This window comes from Ogataea parapolymorpha, chromosome III (genome assembly GCF_000187245.1).
Source record: "Ogataea parapolymorpha DL-1 chromosome III, whole genome shotgun sequence".
Classification (NCBI taxonomy): domain Eukaryota; kingdom Fungi; phylum Ascomycota; class Pichiomycetes; order Pichiales; family Pichiaceae; genus Ogataea; species Ogataea parapolymorpha.
Window position 1 is genome coordinate 124,010 of NC_027864.1, and position 17,368 is coordinate 141,377.

The 17,368-nt window shown below is 45.7% G+C and overlaps 13 protein-coding genes across 13 annotated transcripts; 6 read left to right on the plus strand and 7 right to left on the minus strand.

The window, feature by feature from the left end:
• Positions 1-51: 51 nt before the first annotated feature.
• On the plus strand, positions 52-2,460 carry HPODL_00228 (Minichromosome loss protein 1; the record flags this gene model as incomplete). The annotated part of the gene is made up of 1 exon (XM_014080172.1): positions 52-2,460. The coding sequence occupies one exon, from the start codon at positions 52-54 to the stop codon at positions 2,458-2,460; it is 2,409 nt and encodes an 802-aa protein (XP_013935647.1).
• Positions 2,461-2,488: 28 nt separating this feature from the next.
• HPODL_00229 (putative pre-rRNA processing protein) lies at positions 2,489-3,169 on the minus strand (the record flags this gene model as incomplete). Its single annotated transcript, XM_014080173.1, has 1 exon — positions 2,489-3,169. The coding sequence occupies one exon, from the start codon at positions 3,167-3,169 to the stop codon at positions 2,489-2,491; it is 681 nt and encodes a 226-aa protein (XP_013935648.1).
• Positions 3,170-3,211: 42 nt separating this feature from the next.
• HPODL_00230 (1-(5-phosphoribosyl)-5-[(5- phosphoribosylamino)methylideneamino] imidazole-4-carboxamide isomerase) lies at positions 3,212-4,012 on the plus strand (the record flags this gene model as incomplete). Its single annotated transcript, XM_014080174.1, has 1 exon — positions 3,212-4,012. The coding sequence occupies one exon, from the start codon at positions 3,212-3,214 to the stop codon at positions 4,010-4,012; it is 801 nt and encodes a 266-aa protein (XP_013935649.1).
• A 403-nt stretch (positions 4,013-4,415) lies between these two features.
• Positions 4,416-5,351, plus strand: HPODL_00231 (DNA-directed RNA polymerase II subunit RPB3; the record flags this gene model as incomplete). The annotated part of the gene is made up of 1 exon (XM_014080175.1): positions 4,416-5,351. The coding sequence occupies one exon, from the start codon at positions 4,416-4,418 to the stop codon at positions 5,349-5,351; it is 936 nt and encodes a 311-aa protein (XP_013935650.1).
• A 64-nt stretch (positions 5,352-5,415) lies between these two features.
• On the plus strand, positions 5,416-6,360 carry HPODL_00232 (Protein SCD6; the record flags this gene model as incomplete). Its single annotated transcript, XM_014080176.1, has 1 exon — positions 5,416-6,360. One exon carries the CDS (start codon positions 5,416-5,418, stop codon positions 6,358-6,360), a length of 945 nt encoding a protein of 314 aa, XP_013935651.1.
• Positions 6,361-6,424: 64 nt separating this feature from the next.
• Positions 6,425-6,991, plus strand: HPODL_00233 (Catalytic subunit of the NatB N-terminal acetyltransferase; the record flags this gene model as incomplete). The annotated part of the gene is made up of 1 exon (XM_014080177.1): positions 6,425-6,991. One exon carries the CDS (start codon positions 6,425-6,427, stop codon positions 6,989-6,991), a length of 567 nt encoding a protein of 188 aa, XP_013935652.1.
• A 4-nt stretch (positions 6,992-6,995) lies between these two features.
• HPODL_00234 (uncharacterized protein) lies at positions 6,996-7,994 on the minus strand (the record flags this gene model as incomplete). The annotated part of the gene is made up of 1 exon (XM_014080178.1): positions 6,996-7,994. The coding sequence occupies one exon, from the start codon at positions 7,992-7,994 to the stop codon at positions 6,996-6,998; it is 999 nt and encodes a 332-aa protein (XP_013935653.1).
• Positions 7,995-8,329: 335 nt separating this feature from the next.
• On the minus strand, positions 8,330-9,649 carry HPODL_00235 (uncharacterized protein; the record flags this gene model as incomplete). Its single annotated transcript, XM_014080179.1, has 1 exon — positions 8,330-9,649. The coding sequence occupies one exon, from the start codon at positions 9,647-9,649 to the stop codon at positions 8,330-8,332; it is 1,320 nt and encodes a 439-aa protein (XP_013935654.1).
• Positions 9,650-10,029: 380 nt separating this feature from the next.
• HPODL_00236 (40S ribosomal protein S23) lies at positions 10,030-10,467 on the plus strand (the record flags this gene model as incomplete). Its single annotated transcript, XM_014080180.1, has 1 exon — positions 10,030-10,467. One exon carries the CDS (start codon positions 10,030-10,032, stop codon positions 10,465-10,467), a length of 438 nt encoding a protein of 145 aa, XP_013935655.1.
• Positions 10,468-10,533: 66 nt separating this feature from the next.
• Positions 10,534-11,670, minus strand: HPODL_00237 (Protein that interacts with Spt6p and copurifies with Spt5p and RNA polymerase II; the record flags this gene model as incomplete). The annotated part of the gene is made up of 1 exon (XM_014080181.1): positions 10,534-11,670. One exon carries the CDS (start codon positions 11,668-11,670, stop codon positions 10,534-10,536), a length of 1,137 nt encoding a protein of 378 aa, XP_013935656.1.
• Positions 11,671-12,376: 706 nt separating this feature from the next.
• On the minus strand, positions 12,377-13,321 carry HPODL_00238 (Kinetochore-associated protein MTW1; the record flags this gene model as incomplete). Its single annotated transcript, XM_014080182.1, has 1 exon — positions 12,377-13,321. The coding sequence occupies one exon, from the start codon at positions 13,319-13,321 to the stop codon at positions 12,377-12,379; it is 945 nt and encodes a 314-aa protein (XP_013935657.1).
• A 95-nt stretch (positions 13,322-13,416) lies between these two features.
• HPODL_00239 (uncharacterized protein) lies at positions 13,417-14,304 on the minus strand (the record flags this gene model as incomplete). Its single annotated transcript, XM_014080183.1, has 1 exon — positions 13,417-14,304. One exon carries the CDS (start codon positions 14,302-14,304, stop codon positions 13,417-13,419), a length of 888 nt encoding a protein of 295 aa, XP_013935658.1.
• Positions 14,305-14,380: 76 nt separating this feature from the next.
• Positions 14,381-17,107, minus strand: HPODL_00240 (uncharacterized protein; the record flags this gene model as incomplete). Its single annotated transcript, XM_014080184.1, has 1 exon — positions 14,381-17,107. One exon carries the CDS (start codon positions 17,105-17,107, stop codon positions 14,381-14,383), a length of 2,727 nt encoding a protein of 908 aa, XP_013935659.1.
• Between the last annotated feature and the right edge of the window lie 261 nt (positions 17,108-17,368).

Below are 17,368 nucleotides of genomic sequence, written 5' to 3' on the forward strand. Positions count from 1 at the left end.
ACCGATTTTCGAGATCTAATAACGCGTACAATTTGTTACACGAAATTTAACATGGATTCGTTGAAGCAGGTCTTTGTCACCGCTGGAACAACGCTTGTACGCCATTCACATGACGGCTCTAAGCTGTACGTGTGTACTAATTCCATTTTGAAGGTATTTGATGTCTTGAACCCGGAGCGTGAGCCTGAGGTGTTGGACATTTTAGGGAAAGTGAGCTCGTTCGAAGTGGGAGAGTTGAATGGCCACAGGTACGGCATTGTGACCTCGAGAAGTGGGGTTTGTGAATATTATGACCTAGATTCTCTTCAGTCGATGGGAAAGCTGGTTAGATCGCCGTTAAGCTTGAGAGACGCTGTGTTCACTCACGGAGGCTCGATGGTGCTCTGCGGTGGCTCTGACGGAGAGCTGAAACTGGTGGCTCTTGGAGCTGACGCAAGCATCAAATCTATCAATACTGGCGACCAGGTGACTGCAATTGGGTACAATAACATCGGCGATCTGGCAGCTGTGTCTCTTTCCAACGGAGACGTTTCAATATACGCGTATTCCACCGCCGAGCCGGTGAAAAAACATGTCTACACCAATATTACTGAGAAACACAAGCTATTGGATGATGAGGACGAGGACGATCTCGATATCGACGACTCGTTTGGGACTCACCCGCCGGAAGCCAAGAACGTGGCTGGCGTGTGTGGCTGTGACTGGCATCCAGATGGAGATCTGATTGCTATTCCCACCAAGGACAAGGAGATCGAGGTGTATGACCGGACAAATTTCTCATCGCTAGAGTTCAAGTTCAAGGGACATGTACACGAGAAACCCCTAGTCGATTTGAAGTGGTCTCCCAACGGTGCCCATTTGGCCTCTCTTGGTCAAGACAGGAAACTTATTATTTGGGAAACAGCTTCCAGAAAATCCACCAAGGTGTATAGTTTGCCGGAAAATGGCTGCTCGTTGTCGTGGGGCCGTGGTGATGGTGACTTTGAAATTGTGGTTGGAACGGATCATGGTCACATCATCAGATATGAATCGGTTGTTCCTATGGAAGAAACTGGCACAAGGGAAGGCAAGGTGGTCGCCGATGAGGCCGAAAGTGAGCCTGAGAGCGAGGTGACTGGGTTGTTTGACGAGGCGCCAGAAGACGACTTTATTGTCGATGACGATGGCTCTGGTTACGTTGAGAAGAAACGCTCTCTAGAAACAAACCAGCCCATAAAACACCGCAAGGTAGTCATTGACGAGCCTGCTTATAGGCCTTCGTTTGAAATACAGCCTTATTCTCCAGGCGGAACGCCGTGGAATGGTAACAGGAAATATCTGACCATGAACTCCGTTGGATACGCTTGGACAGTCAAATTGGAAAGCTACAATACAGTCACAGTCAGTTTCTTTGACAAAGGGCTACATAACGAGTATCATTTTAAAGACCTATATGGGTTCAACGTGGCATCCATCACCGAAGACGGCATTCTTCTCGCTTCTGCTACCAAAGGGAAGAAATCTACCATAATGTACAAGTCACATGACCAGCAGGATACCTGGATCAGGACGCTTCTCCTTCAGCCCGGAGAGTTCGTTTCCAGCGTGACCCTTAGCAAGAATTCGATATATGTCGCCACCTCTCTTGGTTTTGTCCGCAAATACAGCTTGTTTGGCCGGATCGAAAGAATCGAAAAAACAGCTCCCGTGGTTGCTTGTGTCAATAGCGAGAAGTATTTGTTTACCGTGACGTACAATTCGGGGTCTTTGAACTTCAACGTGCAAGATCTCGACGGAAAATACTTTCAGCGAAACGAGCATCTTCCATTAGCCCTGGCTAGCGGGTCGTACTCGTCGTATCCTTTGAAGGGAGTGTTCTTCTCTCTTGATGGTGATCCTTGTGTTGTTGGGTCTGACGATTTTCTTCTGATACTTACCAGATGGAGGGATCCACTGCAGGCTTCTTGGATTCCTATTTTGGACACCGCTGCGGGGGTCAAAAAGCTGGCTCTTGGTGACGATATAAAATGCTGGCCATTGGGACTCTTGAAGAATCATTTCAACTCCATAGTCACAAGAGGGTCTGAGTATCCTTCTTTCCCGCTAGCCATGCCTTTAGAAATTCCAGTGAAACTTCCAATTACCGGGGAAGAAGAAGAAGAGGATCCAGAAGAAGAATTGGTGCGACATATTACCTTGGGAGAATTGCTAAATGACGCAATCCAAAACGACGACGTGGTCGACGAGACTGCGCAGGAGCGTTTGGCTGATATCAGTGTCAAATACGATGCAGCGCTCCTGAAACAATTCGGACAGTCCTGTAACGACAGCAACCTCCACGACGCTCTTTATCTGGCCAGTAAGCTACGTGATGAGAGAGCTTTGCATGCGGCATCCAAAATCGCCGAGCGGCTGCAACTAGTCCAGCTGGTCAACAAAATTACCAAGCTCAGAGAGGCCAGACTGGAGTGGGATGAATAATCCGAATCAAACTTATATATTAAACGTCCTAGCGTCCCCTATTGATTTTATCGATATCCTTCTGCGAGAGCACCAATCCATTTCTGGTAGATTTGCCCACAGTATTGATTTTCAGGCCACGATCTCTAATTCTTTTATCCTTCTTAATACCTTTCCCGATTCTTGTGCTGATAGAGGTGACCCCACGATCACCCAACTGTCTGAACTCTTCTTTCTTTTTCTTTGCTAGCACTATACCAGCATCTTTCGCCTCACGCTCATATTTTTCGACCTTCCGCAAGTGTGCTTTGATCATTCCCTTTCGCATCTCCATCGGCATTTTTTCAAGCTTCTTCCTACCATTTCCATTAACCTCTGCCACTTTTTGGATTCGACTGTTTAGAGCTTTTACGCGGGCGTTCCCCACTGGGTTCTCATGGTCCAGCGTCTGAAGTGTAAGATCCGCTCCCGAGTATATACTCCCTCTTGTGTCTGCAAGTATATGTGATTCGCTCAACAATCTCTCCAGTGCAATATCATTCTTTATGTCCTCTTCATCGTTTTTAGACTTGGACCCCTTGAGAAGCTGTTCCTCTTGAGCTTTTTTCTTGCGTTTCAGTTCTTCAAGTGTAATCGGCCTACCACTTTTCAAGACTTTCTTGTCTTCTTTGGTCGGTTGGGATTTGGTGGGCGTATATTTGTCCTCAAACTTAACAACTAAGGGAGCCATAGTAAAATATTTTTTTGTATATTTTTTTCCAAATTATTTTTCATGACTAGATACGTTGGGTGCATCGATATCCACGGTGGAAAAGTCAAACAGATTGTGGGCGGAACGCTCGAGAAAGACGATAAGGAAAACGAGGACCTGGTGTCAACGAATTTCGTCAGTGAGCATTCATCCTCATATTATGCCCAAATATACAAGAAACACAACGTTGTACGCACCCATGTGATTAAGCTCGGCTCTCTGGAGAGCAACGATAAAGCTGCTTTAGAGGCTCTTCAAGCTTGGCCCAATGAATTACAAATTGGTGGAGGAATCAACATTTCAAACGCTAAATATTGGATTGATAGCGGAGCGGCCAAGGTGATAGTCACCTCGTGGCTGTTCCCTGAGCAAGAGTTGGACTGGGATCGATTGAAAAGGTTGAGCGCGCTTATCGGACCTGAGAGGCTTGTTGTGGACTTGAGCTGCCGCAAGGTGGAGCACCAAGGGGAAACATCGTGGGTGGTAGCTATGAATAAATGGCAGACCTTAACCAAGACCGTGCTGAGCAAGAAATTGTTTGAAGATCTTAGCCAGTACTGTTCAGAGTTTTTGGTGCACGCAGCTGATGTGGAGGGGCTCTGTAATGGAATAGATCAGCCGTTGGTGCAGAAACTTGGTGAATGGTCGCCTGTTCCCGTTGTTTATGCCGGTGGAGCAAGGTCCATTACAGATCTGGCCCTGGTGGACAGGTTGAGTCGTGGAAAGGTGGACTTAACATATGGCAGCTCTCTTGACCTCTTTGGAGGCAATTTGGTGAAATTTGAGGAGTGTTGTGCTTGGAACGAGAAGCTGGATAATTAAGTATCATTTGTACGGTTTTAAAGTTGCTGTAACGTTACCGATGCTAGTCACTAGGCGAACGCCAACCAATCTGCCAGCCTCGTATGTTTTGCGGATCCAAGGACGGAGCAACATGAGACCAAAAGCGACAGCAAAGCCCTGGACAAAAGGCATCAGCACTTGGTCTTTGATGATCGTATAAAGGACGAGAGACGGAGTGATAATGGGAAGCGGGTCAGCATCTGTGGCATGTGCTCCCTTCCTTTGCTTGGCATAATTGAGGAGGTTCCTTCTGAAGACCTGCTCGAAGCGCAAGTCTGGGATGTTTATCTTCTGGGCCATATGAAGAAGTGATAATGGGTTTTCGGTGTGCTTTCGATTTTTTATTTGTGGCGAAAAACAAAAAAAACTTAAATTTACCACCATGTCTGAAGAGCCACAGGTGACTATTCGGAAGGCAGGCCGAGACGAGGTCGACTTCATTTTGGGCGATGTTGATCTCTCTTTGGCAAACTCCTTGCGGAGAACGATGCTGGCGGAGGTGCCGACGTTGGCGATCGATTTGGTGGAAATTCTGGTGAACACCAGTGTTCTCGCAGATGAGTTTCTTTCACACAGACTGGGTCTCGTGCCTTTGGAGAGCGAGGATATTGATCAACTGAAGTACACAAGAGATTGTACGTGCGAAGATCACTGCGAAAAGTGCTCTGTCACGCTGGAGTTGAGAGCCCATTGTGACTCCGACGAAACCATGAATGTGTACTCTAGTCATCTGACGATCGTGAGTCCGAACACTGGTTTGAACCTGGGTACTCCAGTAGTGAGGGATCCTGAAAGAAAAGGGGTTTTGCTGTGCAAACTCAAGAAACATCAACAGCTGCATGTCAGATGCGTGGCCAAGAAAGGAATTGCTAAGGAGCATGCCAAATGGTCTCCATGCGCTGCCATAGGATTTGAGTATGACCCTTGGAATAAACTCAAACATACAGACTACTGGTTTGAAGAAAGTGTTGAGGAGGAGTGGCCAAAGAGCGCCAACTGCGAGTGGGAGGAGCCTCCTGTTCCCGGCGAAAGGTTCGATTACAACGCAAAACCTAATCGTTTCTATGTAAACTTGGAAACGACAGGACCACTAAAGCCGAATGAAGTGTTTTCCAAAGGTTGTATTGAGCTGCAAAAGAAAATAGCCAACATTGTGTTCGAACTTGACAAGTTAGACCAGCAACAGCTCCAGGCACAAGCCAATGGAGCCACAGCATATGCAGGACAGACAGTTTACGGTGGGGCCAATGGTACGACATATGGCGATGTTGTTGGCGGCGGACAAACTAGCTACGATTTTGGAACCGGAAGATGGTAAAATGTAATAGTTACGATAGAAAAATAAATAATTCTAAAATCTCAAATCTTATTTTTCCAACGTCATGTCGCAATACATTGGAAAGACTATTTCCCTAATCTCTCAAGCGGACATAAGATACGTTGGAATTCTTGAGAGCATTGATGGCACAAAGGGTACCATTGCCTTGAAAAATGTGAGGGTTTTTGGAACCGAAGGTAGAATTCTTGACCCAAATAGAATTGTCTATCCCTCGACGCAAATTTACGAGCACATCATGTTGAGCGGACCTGATGTCAAAACACTCAATATTTTGGAGGTTCCGATTGAACAGGTTGTTCCGGAACCCATTCCCGTGTTTAATCCTGCCAACTTTTTCCCTCAGGGCCAAATGCCCTTCCCAAGTCCTGGTCCTCAGCCAGGACAGCCGGCCCCAGTCCAGTCGCCTGTCCCGCAAATTCCACAGCCAGTCTCGCAAGTTGTTGCACCGCAGGCTCAACCATCGTCGCCGCTTGTGGCTCAACCACCAGTTCAGCGGCAACAGGCTCAGCCGGTCCAACAGGCAGCAGAAGAGCATCGCGCTCCAACTGAGAAACAGACAGAGCCTAAGCCTATCCAGTCTATAGACGCCAAAACTCCGGTCAAGGAGTCGACTCCATCCTCCAACTCTGAAGCCCAAAAGGGTGGTAGCAAGCAGTCTCAAAGCACGAAAAAGCCCCAGGCTCCAATTGGAGACGATTTCGATTTCGAGTCCAATAATGCCAAGTTTGAGAAGGAGGCCGAGCTGGAAAATGCCGAATCAACGTTTTACAACAAAAAATCGTCGTTCTTTGACAACATCTCGTCGTCCACGGAGCAATCAGCTTCCGACAGAATGAGATGGCAGGAAGAGAAAAAACTTAACCTGGACACATTCGGTCAATCTTCTCTTAGGCACAACAGAGACAGAGGAGGATACAGGGGGCGGGGAAGAGGCCGTGGAAGGGGAAGGGGAGGTCGTGGAGGATTTAGAACCCCTGAATGGGCATAAGTAATAAAAGCTGTACAAGTAAAAATAGTGTAAAATCACTATCAAAAAAATTATTAATATCGGTATGAGTTCTATCAGACCATTCTCAGCCACTGATCTTTTCGAACTCAACTCGATTAACCTTGATCCACTCACTGAAAATTTCTATTTATACTTCTATCTCCAGTACCTGTCAGAATGGCCATCGCTATTCTATAAGGTAGTTTCTCCATCCAACGACGTGCAGGGTTATATGTTGGCTAAAACAGAGGGTAAGGGTAAAGATTGGCATGCACACATCAGTGCTGTCACCGTGAACCCAAATTATAGACGGATTGGACTTGCCTCAACATTATGCTCTTCGCTAGAACGATTTACAGAGAACGAGCCATACGAAGTTTACTTCATAGATCTTTTTGTGCGATGCAACAACAAGCTGGCAATTGTGCTTTATGAGAAGCTGGGCTATTCTGTTTACCGTCGGGTTGTGGGCTATTATGGAGACTACGAGAGTAAAATGAACAGAAACAAAGTCGACGACGAGATTGATGCTTTTGATATGCGAAAGGCTTTGAAACGGGATATAAACCGAGAGTCTGTGCGTGCCGACGGAAGAAAATACAACGTCCTTCCTAATGAGATAGTGTTTTAGGGCTCTATCGTCCCTTCCCGCTATTTTTCTTAACATTGTGCGTTAGCATGTGCCTGAAGTATGCCAAAAACCGATTTCCCGAGACCTGGCTCTCGGGACTCAAATCTTGCACCTTGACCTTTTCGTTACATATCGGGCACACAGCGACATATACATGGCCAATTTTTGCTGAGGTCTTGTTGCTCTTTAGCTCCGGGTGCAATCCAATTAGCTTTGGTAGTGGCATTTCTGAGCCGTTGCTAAAAACGCCGTGCTGCTTTGTCAGATGGTGCAAATATCCAGACGAGTTCAGGTCAAAAAATAGATTATTAAAGTCATTCTGATAGTCTTGTTTTGTTGGTTTGCAAAATGAACACAATCCCTCCCTCTTGTGTCTTTTGCAAGTGTTCTTCGTGCGCAGATACCTGAAGACTCGTGGTTCATAAAAATTCACATTATCATGATTGGCAAACCGGACCAGCCGATTGCTGGTGATATTTGATTTCTTATTAATCTCATACGCCCATAAATGATCTCTTTTGTTTTGAAGATGGCCCACAAACAAGTCTGGATCCAGTTCATTTAGTGAACAATAGGGGATAAGATGCATGTTGATCATTTCCATGTATTCAGGGTCTCCTTTTTCGAATACGCTCACAAAATCTTCGACAAGTGTGCTCTTTCTGACCTTTCGGCCTAAGGTTTCGCTTTCCAGTCCTTCCGGGTTTGCTTGGATAGACCTTTTGCGTTTTGATTGAAATCCAGTTAGCTTATCATTTTCCAAAAACGACATTCTTCTTGACTCGGGCGATTCAGAGCTCTCTGGCATCTCTAGCATCAGATCTGTAATGTCTGCCTTTTCGGAGGTATACGAGTACGAGTACTCTGGAGTTGGCATGTAATCCTCCAAAACTTGCGAATGTACCAGCTCTGAAGAGTTCCGAAACGAGTTGCCACCATCGATTTCTTCCAGCGACTCATTTACAATGTCATCGGTATCATATAGGACATTGAACAGTGGCATGTTTGGGCTGTTCACTAGCGTTATATCTGTGTGCTGGTCGTTATCGATCCACGCATCACTGGTGATGTCATTCGGATCGACTGCTACCAGGTCGTCAGGTAAGGGGTGTAAAAAAAATGTCCGGCCGAGAAAGAAATGCGTCATTATCGACCACCTCTTTCTCGAAGATGTCCCGTATGATCTCCAGCTCCATACCTGAAAACACCTTCCCCGGAAACATGAGGATCTACATTTCTGCTCCTTATCAATAAATATTTATATCTCAGGATCATTTTCTGTTCTATTGAGATTTGAGGAACAGAAAAAAATGCAACTACCTGTAAATCTCATAGGCACTATTGCCAAACACTCGCAACCCTATCTACGGCACCACAGCTCACGATAGTCTCTGTGTTGCCCACCTCGGCCACAAAGGCAGATTTGATTCGGCCCTCGTGTGTCTTCAGTTCCTCAACCACAGACCCTGCTCCCACGTCAAAGCCTCTGACAATACCGTCGTCTCCAAATATCCAGATCCCATCTTTGTGGGGTCTTGTTTTCACTATGGGGTCAGAAAATTTGTCTTGGGGCGACATTGAATTAAAATTGGAGACAATAATGTTTCGTCTGATGGTTACATTCGTCTGAAAAGACTCGCTATCTGTGGCCAGCACGCTCGCCGCCGCAATTTTTGCGGCCACTTCAGTCTCTTCGACGCCTATGAGATCAGCAATCGCCGGAATTTTAAAGGTAATCAATCTCATGTAGGGAATATGATTGGTAGCTGCTACCACACTATCACTCTCAATTTTTGCAAATGCCATGGGATGAAACGAATGGCTAGAGAACTCAGAGTCATTCAGTGCTAAGCGTCCAATCTCAAAAATACGATCGTGGATGGTGTACACTCCAACCATCGAAGTGTCTGTGCGTCCCACAAGAATTACAGGATAATTGCTCGAGTCCGCGGTGATCAGCAGACAACTTGCTCTCGTAAGCAAATTCACCTCGTTCAATTTCTCGATGGTTCCGTCCTGAAGATTGACTTTAGTGGCCACCAATTTTGAATCCCATCCAGTGGAGACTAAAAAGCCTGATTTTCTATCCATTTGCTTGAATTTCATTTGGAGAACGAGCCTCTTGTGTAATTGGTCTTCACTCAAAAGCTCCAGCTGAAGCTCATTATCGTAACTAGCTCTCCAGACCCTTAATTTCCCATCCATACCGCAAGAGAAAAGTATGTCAGTTCCGTCGACTCCTGCCACAAGCTTTGTTGCTGTTGAACCATGGAGGTCATTTTTGACTAGCAGGTTTCTGCGCTTCTCTAGATCGAAAAAGTGGACCTGTTTGTTATTGGTCACAAATAGTCCCAAGGACAAACATTTGGTGCCAATCTCTAACTTTACAAAAGATGACGATATTACAAGGGACTTTAGAGTGCCCAATTCCAAAGTTTCATGGCTTTTTGGGGCATCGACGGTCCATAGAGACTTGGTGTTCTCGAACTCTGGCTTTTCCAACGACAGATAGGCAAGTCTGTCCTTCAGAATAGTCTCCAAGGATTCCTCAACTGAACAGTCAAACTTCTTATTGAGCTCCAGCTCGAATGCCTCCAACGTGCGTGTGAGGTTGTTGGTCTTGAGATAGTGTGCTATTAGCTGTTGTGCGGCAGACATTGGATTTATGTTAAAAGGCCGATCGACGCGACTAAATTACGTGTAATATAAATCTGAGGCCTTAGACACTGCAGCTTTGCACACGAACCTGTCAGGGCTGTGCTAAACTGCTTGCCACAGCAAGGTAATCGATGCCCAATAGCTCGGCGAGAAAAGTGTCCAACCGTAGTGAGATGAAGATACATCTGGTTGGTGCTCTTCGCTATCCAATGTATGCGGTGCACGGATGTTTTCTCCATCAACCTTTAAGGCAGGCGTACTTTTTTTTTGTGATTTCGGAGCATGTTTTGCACGTGACTGCTAATAGGGCTAATTTCTTACCCTGGAGCCTTGTTAAATAATTTTTCTGAAAATTTGCAACTCTATCACTAACTTCAATCATGGGAAAAGGAAAGCCTAGAGGACTCAACTCCGCCAGAAAGCTGAGAGTGCACAGAAGAAACAACAAGTGGGCAGACAAACAATACAAGTCCAGACTGTTAGGAACTGCTTACAAGTCCTCCCCATTCGGTGGATCTTCCCACGCTAAGGGTATTGTTCTTGAGAAGTTGGGTATTGAGTCCAAGCAACCAAACTCCGCCATTAGAAAGTGTGTCAGAGTGCAACTGATTAAGAACGGTAAGAAGGTCACTGCTTTCGTTCCAAATGACGGTTGTTTGAACTTTGTGGACGAGAACGATGAGGTCCTCCTTGCTGGTTTCGGTAGAAGAGGTAAGGCCAAGGGTGATATTCCAGGTGTCAGATTCAAGGTCGTCAAGGTTGCTGGTGTCTCCTTGTTGGCTCTCTGGAAGGAGAAGAAGGAAAAGCCAAGATCTTAGGTACAAAGAGCAATAAGACATAATAAAAACTGGTACAGACATGATTGTAGAAGCAGTATATTATAGTTACATGGCCAAGCCGCGGCCTTCGATAGAGACACCTCCCTTCTTGGTGCTCTTTTTCTTCTGGCTCAGCATCACGAGTCTCTGGTTCAGTTTCTTGAATCTCTCGTCTCTGCTTAGAGATGATCCAACGCCCATCGCAGCAGCGCTGTTCTTTTGCTGGCCAATGGAATTCAAGTTCACTTGAGGCGCCACAGTATAAACACTGGTACGGGCTTCTGGTGCCGCAGCACGCTTTCTTCTGTCTGCACTTTCCTGGTAAAGAGATTTGCGAACGGGTTGCTGGGGTTTTGGTGTTGGAGACATGCTTTGCAATCTGTCCACATCCACGGTGACGGTCTGCACTTTCTTCGCTCTGTAGTTGTCTGATCTGCCCATGATTGGTCTGGTCCAGTCACCAATGAGCTTTTCGGCCGTTCGTTTCAGCGATGGGTCCACTTTCTTTGACTTTTGGTAGAATAACATCACTTTACCCAGACCTGACTCTCTGAGGTGAATCGTTTTGATTGGAAGCTTTGTAAGCTCGCTAAAGAGAGTCTTCTGAATTTCAAATGCGGGGAGCGAAGCATCGGGAAGCGGTTCCAGCCAAATTCGCACGGCCTCCAATAAGTTGTTATCGAGAATCGAGTCGTACAAGTTCGATTTTAAAAGTGTATCCTTGACTTGCGGTAACAGTTTCAGTTTGTGCGTGGCCGGACGCTTGTTGTTGACACAGTCAATGTCTAACTCGGCGGCATCTTTCATCATATTCTTCAAGTGGGCAATGGCTTCGTCCTGCATCGCCTCCAAATCCACCTCGTCGTTCTTCTTGCGCTTGGTAGGTTTCCTAAGCACCGCAGCAAATTTCTCTTCGAACTCTCTTCTTTTCCTTGTCTGTTCATCTTCCTCTTCAATTTCTTCCGGTGCGGCAACTTCGGCGTCCTCTTGTTGTGCGCCCTTACTGCGCTTGAGCTTTTTGTTTTTCGGTTTCTTCTCAGTTTCCGCCTCCTCGCTACGTTCGCGCTTGTGAGCTTCGAGCTTGTTGATGTCTTCCTCAAGATCTGGAGCATCTTGGCTGGTACGGTCTGGGGCCTCCACAGGAGCAGCAGGGGATTCCCCGGTGGAAGATGCTAGCTGATTGGTCTCGTCTCCTTCGTCCATAATTTTTAATAAAAAAACCGTGCACAGTTATTTTTTTAAAAATCTTTTATTTCACCATGGATGGATTTTCTGAAGAAGACGCTAAGAAGTTCAAGCAAATGCAAAACGAGGCCACTTTCAAGCTAGCTGCTGTCATAGCAGTTGGTCTGTGGCTTGTTCCAACTGCTGTTCACTTTGTGAGAAAGGCTTTGTAAGAAAATTGCGAGATGCATCTGTATATATGGGTGATCAATGACTACGGCCCACATGATGTTGGTGTTACATGAGAGTTTTTCATCGCTTTGCAAAAGATGATGTCTAGTTTTTGCTTGTCCAAATAGGCTATATTTATGTACATTTGACAATGAAATGTTGATTTTGCCAATTTGCTACAGTAGACAGTGGCCAACGTCTGTTCAAGATTCGCCATCGCCTCTATCTTAGAGAGTACTTGAGGTCTACGAACGTCATCGCGTGTATGTTTGCCGGTGATCTGGTGTGCTGTCATGTTTGACATAAGATCTCCAATACTAGCTTTTGATATTAAATATTCGAACTTATTATAATCCTAATATACACTTATAATACATCTGCGTTCAAAATCCCAGAACGTACGCCATTTGCAATAAAGATGCTTCTGCAACCACAGGCTGCTCTCAGAACACTTAAATGACCCTCCTTCGCTCTTAATCCGTCAACCCCAGAACACGACATTTTTCCTGTCGTATCACTGTAACTCCTTATCCAAGAAATTGTTCAATTTTTGCACCAGATCTAGCTGGACTTGGGGATTTGACTCAGAACTCTTATCGACTTTCGTCAAACCCAGCTCTTCTAGGATTCCCTTGATGCGTCCATTCAAATACCTATCTTCCTCGGAGTGATCAAATGCAACTATTTTTGGGTCATTCAAAATTTCCTTCATGGATTCCACTTTGTCATACACATACTTTACTTCGTTGATCAAAAACTTGTAAGTTTCCTTTAAAGGGGTCAGTTTCTCGAGGATAGCTCCGGTTTCACCATTTAGAGACTCCTCCGATTTTAGGTCGATAAAAGACAGCTCTGCCTTGAGCTTTCTCGAGTAGTCCAGCAAATATCTGAACTTGGAGAGCATTTGGTTCAAAACCTTATTGACGATGATTTCAGTTTCCAGCTCGCGCACAAGTCGCTCGTACTCAGAATCCAGTTTTTGTGCTTCCTCAGATATATTATCACGTATTTCCATCCCACGATGGTGTTTTAATCGCACAAATCCTCCAGCAACAAGGTCCTCCGGTATATTCAGTATATTCCTCATCGCATACACCTCGAACTTGTCGAAGTTCTTGTTGATCACATGCTCCATCAAAGATTCTAGAGTGGCTGTTCCCTTCTGTATGTCTTCCACAGTGTAGCTAAAACCCGCATTTGTTTGTTCTTGTATCTCTTCCTCGTTGACTATCACGTCGTCATCATCGTTGCGTGAATGCAAGACGCGCTCTTGCTGCTGTTTTTCCTCCTCCTCTTTATCGAATTTTTTTTGAATCAAAGCCAGCTCCAATTGCTCTGTACATCGATACATAATTTCATTGATCATGTTGATAATGTCGTCAATCACGGAGATAGGCTGAAAACCAAGATGCTCCGTCAGGAGCTGCGAAGCAAGCATCTCTGCCGACTCGTTACTCATGTTGTTTATTTTTTGTTTTGATGAAATACATTTATTCTACATGTGGCAGTTAAATGTGGCTAGTACATTTTCCAAAATGCTAGTGCTATATTACATCACTCTTCGTCAGAACTCAGCTCGCCGCCAATAACTTTGTTATCCTCATCTTCGTCGTCTTCCTCGTCCTGGTCGTACTGTGGAACCTCGGTTTTGTCGTCGGTGTTGTCCTCGTCATCCACGACAATATCCTCTGGCTCCTCGAACTTCTTGTGCTTTCCGTCCCTAACAACCGGCTGGCTTTCCTTATCGGAGCCGGGCTTCACCAGAGTACCCTCCATGGAAACGACTTTACCTGCAGCGTGCAAGGCTTTAATCGTAAAGCGAATCTTTCCCTCGACAGGGACACCATTTTCATCTACCCATTGACCAAGAGACTTGCCAAACTTTTCGGCATCCCCTTCGGCATTGAATTCATCCACCTGGTTGGGTATGTACCTCCACTCTGGCGGGATTCCTCCCTTTTTGATCGTGGCATTGAAGGTATCGTTGATGAGAAGACCAATGTGAGATTGAGATTGCATGTACGACCAGCCTTCAACAACATCGCCCACTTGTGGTCTCCAAACCAACAGCTCGGCTGTACACCATACAAATGCAAATGGATTGTCGTTAGCGATCTTCGCAACGGCAATTTCTGTCCCGTCTTCATCCTCAACCACATTTTCCGAGTCAAGTTGGACATTGTAGTACCCCAGAAGAACACCTTTGGCAAAAGGAACATAGGTCATAAGCATGTGGTCGAGATGTTGCTGTTTAATTCCATTGATTGGCGAGTTTATATGGCATGGAGCGAGAGACAAATAAAGCCGGGCTTTCATTTTGTGGAAACACTTCGACAACCCAGTTTCATCCACAGGATTGGTTGATTTATGAGATATTACATTGTACATGTCTTTTGCCGTGCGCGAGCTGGCAGAGAATCTTCTCTTCACCCCAATAGACATGTTCGAATATTTTATTTCAATTGGAAAATTTTTTTTTTTTAGAGCCGCACCGCGATAAGAGGAAGCACACTTCAACTCAACGTCTTTTGAAAAGCTTAGTCAACTTTCGCGAAGGTCCAGGAGATTCAGGAGAGTTGATCACACTCATCATAGAGAACTTTCCATTCACCTCCACAGGAATGCTATTCGTGTTGACCTTGCTGAAACCTTCAAATTCTCCTCCAACCATAGAGCCCTGAAACTTCCGGAACGCCAGTCCTTCTTGGGAATTGAGTTGCTTGGTTCTGTTTCGGAACTGTGGCTTGTACGACGACCATTTCTGCCGCATCTGTTTTTGCATTTGCTGTGGGGTCGGAGCGTCTTCGTCCTCGCTATATTCGGGGACCCCTGTAAAGCGTACTTTCTTGATCACTTCCCCATTTGCATCAAGCTCAGGCGACGAATTCTCAGGAACAACTAGCACATTTCCAAGATTCTGTGGGGGGCCGTTTTGGCGTGTAGACGAGGCCCGCGAACGTGTTTTGATCGAAGAATTCTCGCTTGTTTTGTTAGGCGAGTTCCGTGTGGCAATGTTGTCTACTTCGGGACCTTTTGCGGTCTCGTCACCTTCTGGAATCGAGCTCACTGGCCTTTGCGACAAACTGCCAGACCTACTACGCGACACAGAATTCGATGGAGACGCGCGTCCCGCCGCGTTATTCCCTGGTGACTGTAGGTTTTCGCTACCCTGTAGTGATCCTGATCGAGATCTGTTTGTTTGGACCTGGAAGTCTGGGAAGTTGCTCTGTTTGAGCGAATTTAGCGGGCTGGTGGGGAATTCTGCATCACTTTGCAGCGAGTTGCTTCTGCTTCCTGAGTTTGACCCACCCAGGGATTTTGCAGGAGATCCATTTAAGTGAGCATAGAATGATCTTGGCCTTGGTTTTGGTTCAATTCTTTTCGCAATGGCCTGTCCATTCTGCGACGATTTCATGATATGCTGCTGGAGTCTTTGCTGGGCAGTCAGCGGTGGCTGTGTCACTTTTTTAGAGGCCAAAGCCGCTGCTCTGGCATGGTCGACGGGTGAGTTCTGTGGCTTTGATGAATTTGTTTGCGGACGAAGAGTGGGTTTTGAGGACGCACCAGCCCCAGTTGTGGTCAAGTTGATATTTGGACTCTGAAATTCAATCAGCGGAGAGGTAGGATCCGACGTAGTTTCGTTCTGCTCTGGAATCACGCGGTGAATCTCGGGAGTGACCAGTAGAGAATTACGCCTACTGGAAGTGGATTTTGATCGACGAAGAGAACCATCGTCTTGGTTGCTCTGCAGACTAGACGACCGCGAGCGTGAAATGGACGATTGTCGGGATAAGGAGTTTGGAGACGATCTGGTGGATCTCAACTCTTCGCGCAGCTGTTTTTCACGTTCTCCAACTTTCTGCTGCATCTCTTCTGCTTTCTGCTGTTCCTGGTCTCTTACATCAGCCTCTCTGATTAGCCTGGCTTCTCTGGCATCATCAAAAAGCTCTTTCTGGAATTTTGACTGTTTTTCCATATCTGCCTTGAACTTCTCGGGCGATATGTGCATAGCCTCCATGTTTCTGCCTAGCTGGGCATTGAATTGCAAGCGTTTTTGCTCGTTTCGCTCTCTAATTGTCTGCTCTTTAAGCTTCCTTCTCAATTGCTCCTTGTCGAACTCATTAGAGCGATTCGAATCGATAATGATTTGCCACTCCGCCTGAAACCTTCTCAGGACAAAGACCATCGTACTCAGCAAGCTGTGTGCATCGTCGCTGACCTTATAAAGCTCAAATATATTGTCGGGACGGACTGCCATCAAACTTCCGTTTCTCGTGATTTTCGTTATGGCAGCTAGCAGTAGATTGTTCTTTTTTGACTGGTTGAAATAAACTTCAAAGTTCCTCATCACCACTCTAAGGGAGTCGCTTGTGCGCGCATAATTTTCAAAGTAGAAGCTGTTGTTATGGTATAAGACTTTGCCAAATTTGCGGACCACACCGTAAAAGTCAGCTAGGTGCAATAAAAGCAGAAGCGATCTCTGAAGAATGTATTTGCAATGTGGTGACGAAAGCAGATTCTCTTTGACCTTGCATCTGCCAAGAGCATCAATGCGGTCCCGGAAGACATCCATGGCTAATTCAAAATTAGCCAGGTTGACGTTCAGGCTCTTGAGGTCAAAAGAGCGGAGATAGATGTCGGCTTTAGCATCGGCGGAAGCATTTTCTGGCTCATCGTCAACCAGGAGCTGCATGGACTGTAGCTCCGGAAACTCTAGCATGTCTGAAATATCATCCAGTGTGAAAAGAGGCTTGTCTTTCTTCGTTTCCTGAGAAGATCGTTCGTTCATGGCAATTTTCCACTTGTGGTCGTATATCTCAAACGTATTAATTAACAATAGCTCCAACAGCTTTAGAGTGTCCAAACTTTGCCTCACTGTTGGCAACCTAAGCTTGGTAGTGTCGTAATTGGTGGAATTGTCCATACAGTCGAAGCTCACCGCACTGGTGTTAGGCGAAGGCTCTATAGATTGGGCCGGATTAAACTTGTTGCCATTGATTAAGATTTCAGATCTCCTGTATATGTTATCATTGACGTTGAATATACACCCGTTGAGCAGTATGATGTATTTTGTGAAAGCAATCTTCTTTTCTTGGGAGCATGTTTTGACGAGGGATTTAACGTTCTCAACCAGTTTGAGTATTTTCTGTGAGGCGTAGCGATATTGCAATATGCGCGCGTCAAGAGAGTCTAATGGGACACAGTCTTTGATAGCAGGAGCTGGCAGACCCGACTGGCTATTCATTGATGGAGCCGGTGAGTGTGTACTCATTACTTGTCAACGCGTTTATCTTATCAATAAGCCGGTGTGTAGTGCAAACTAAATGCCCTAAAAGGCGATTTCAGCAAATATCGAATTGTAGATCTTTGAGAAGTAAAGGGAACGCGAATTAAATCAATATTCCGGTGGTAATTCACGGTCAAATAGTCAAGTGTAGATGCATCTAGTACACAAGCGAATAATTTAGTTTTACTGCGTACGATTTTTTTTACACAGCCCGTAGCT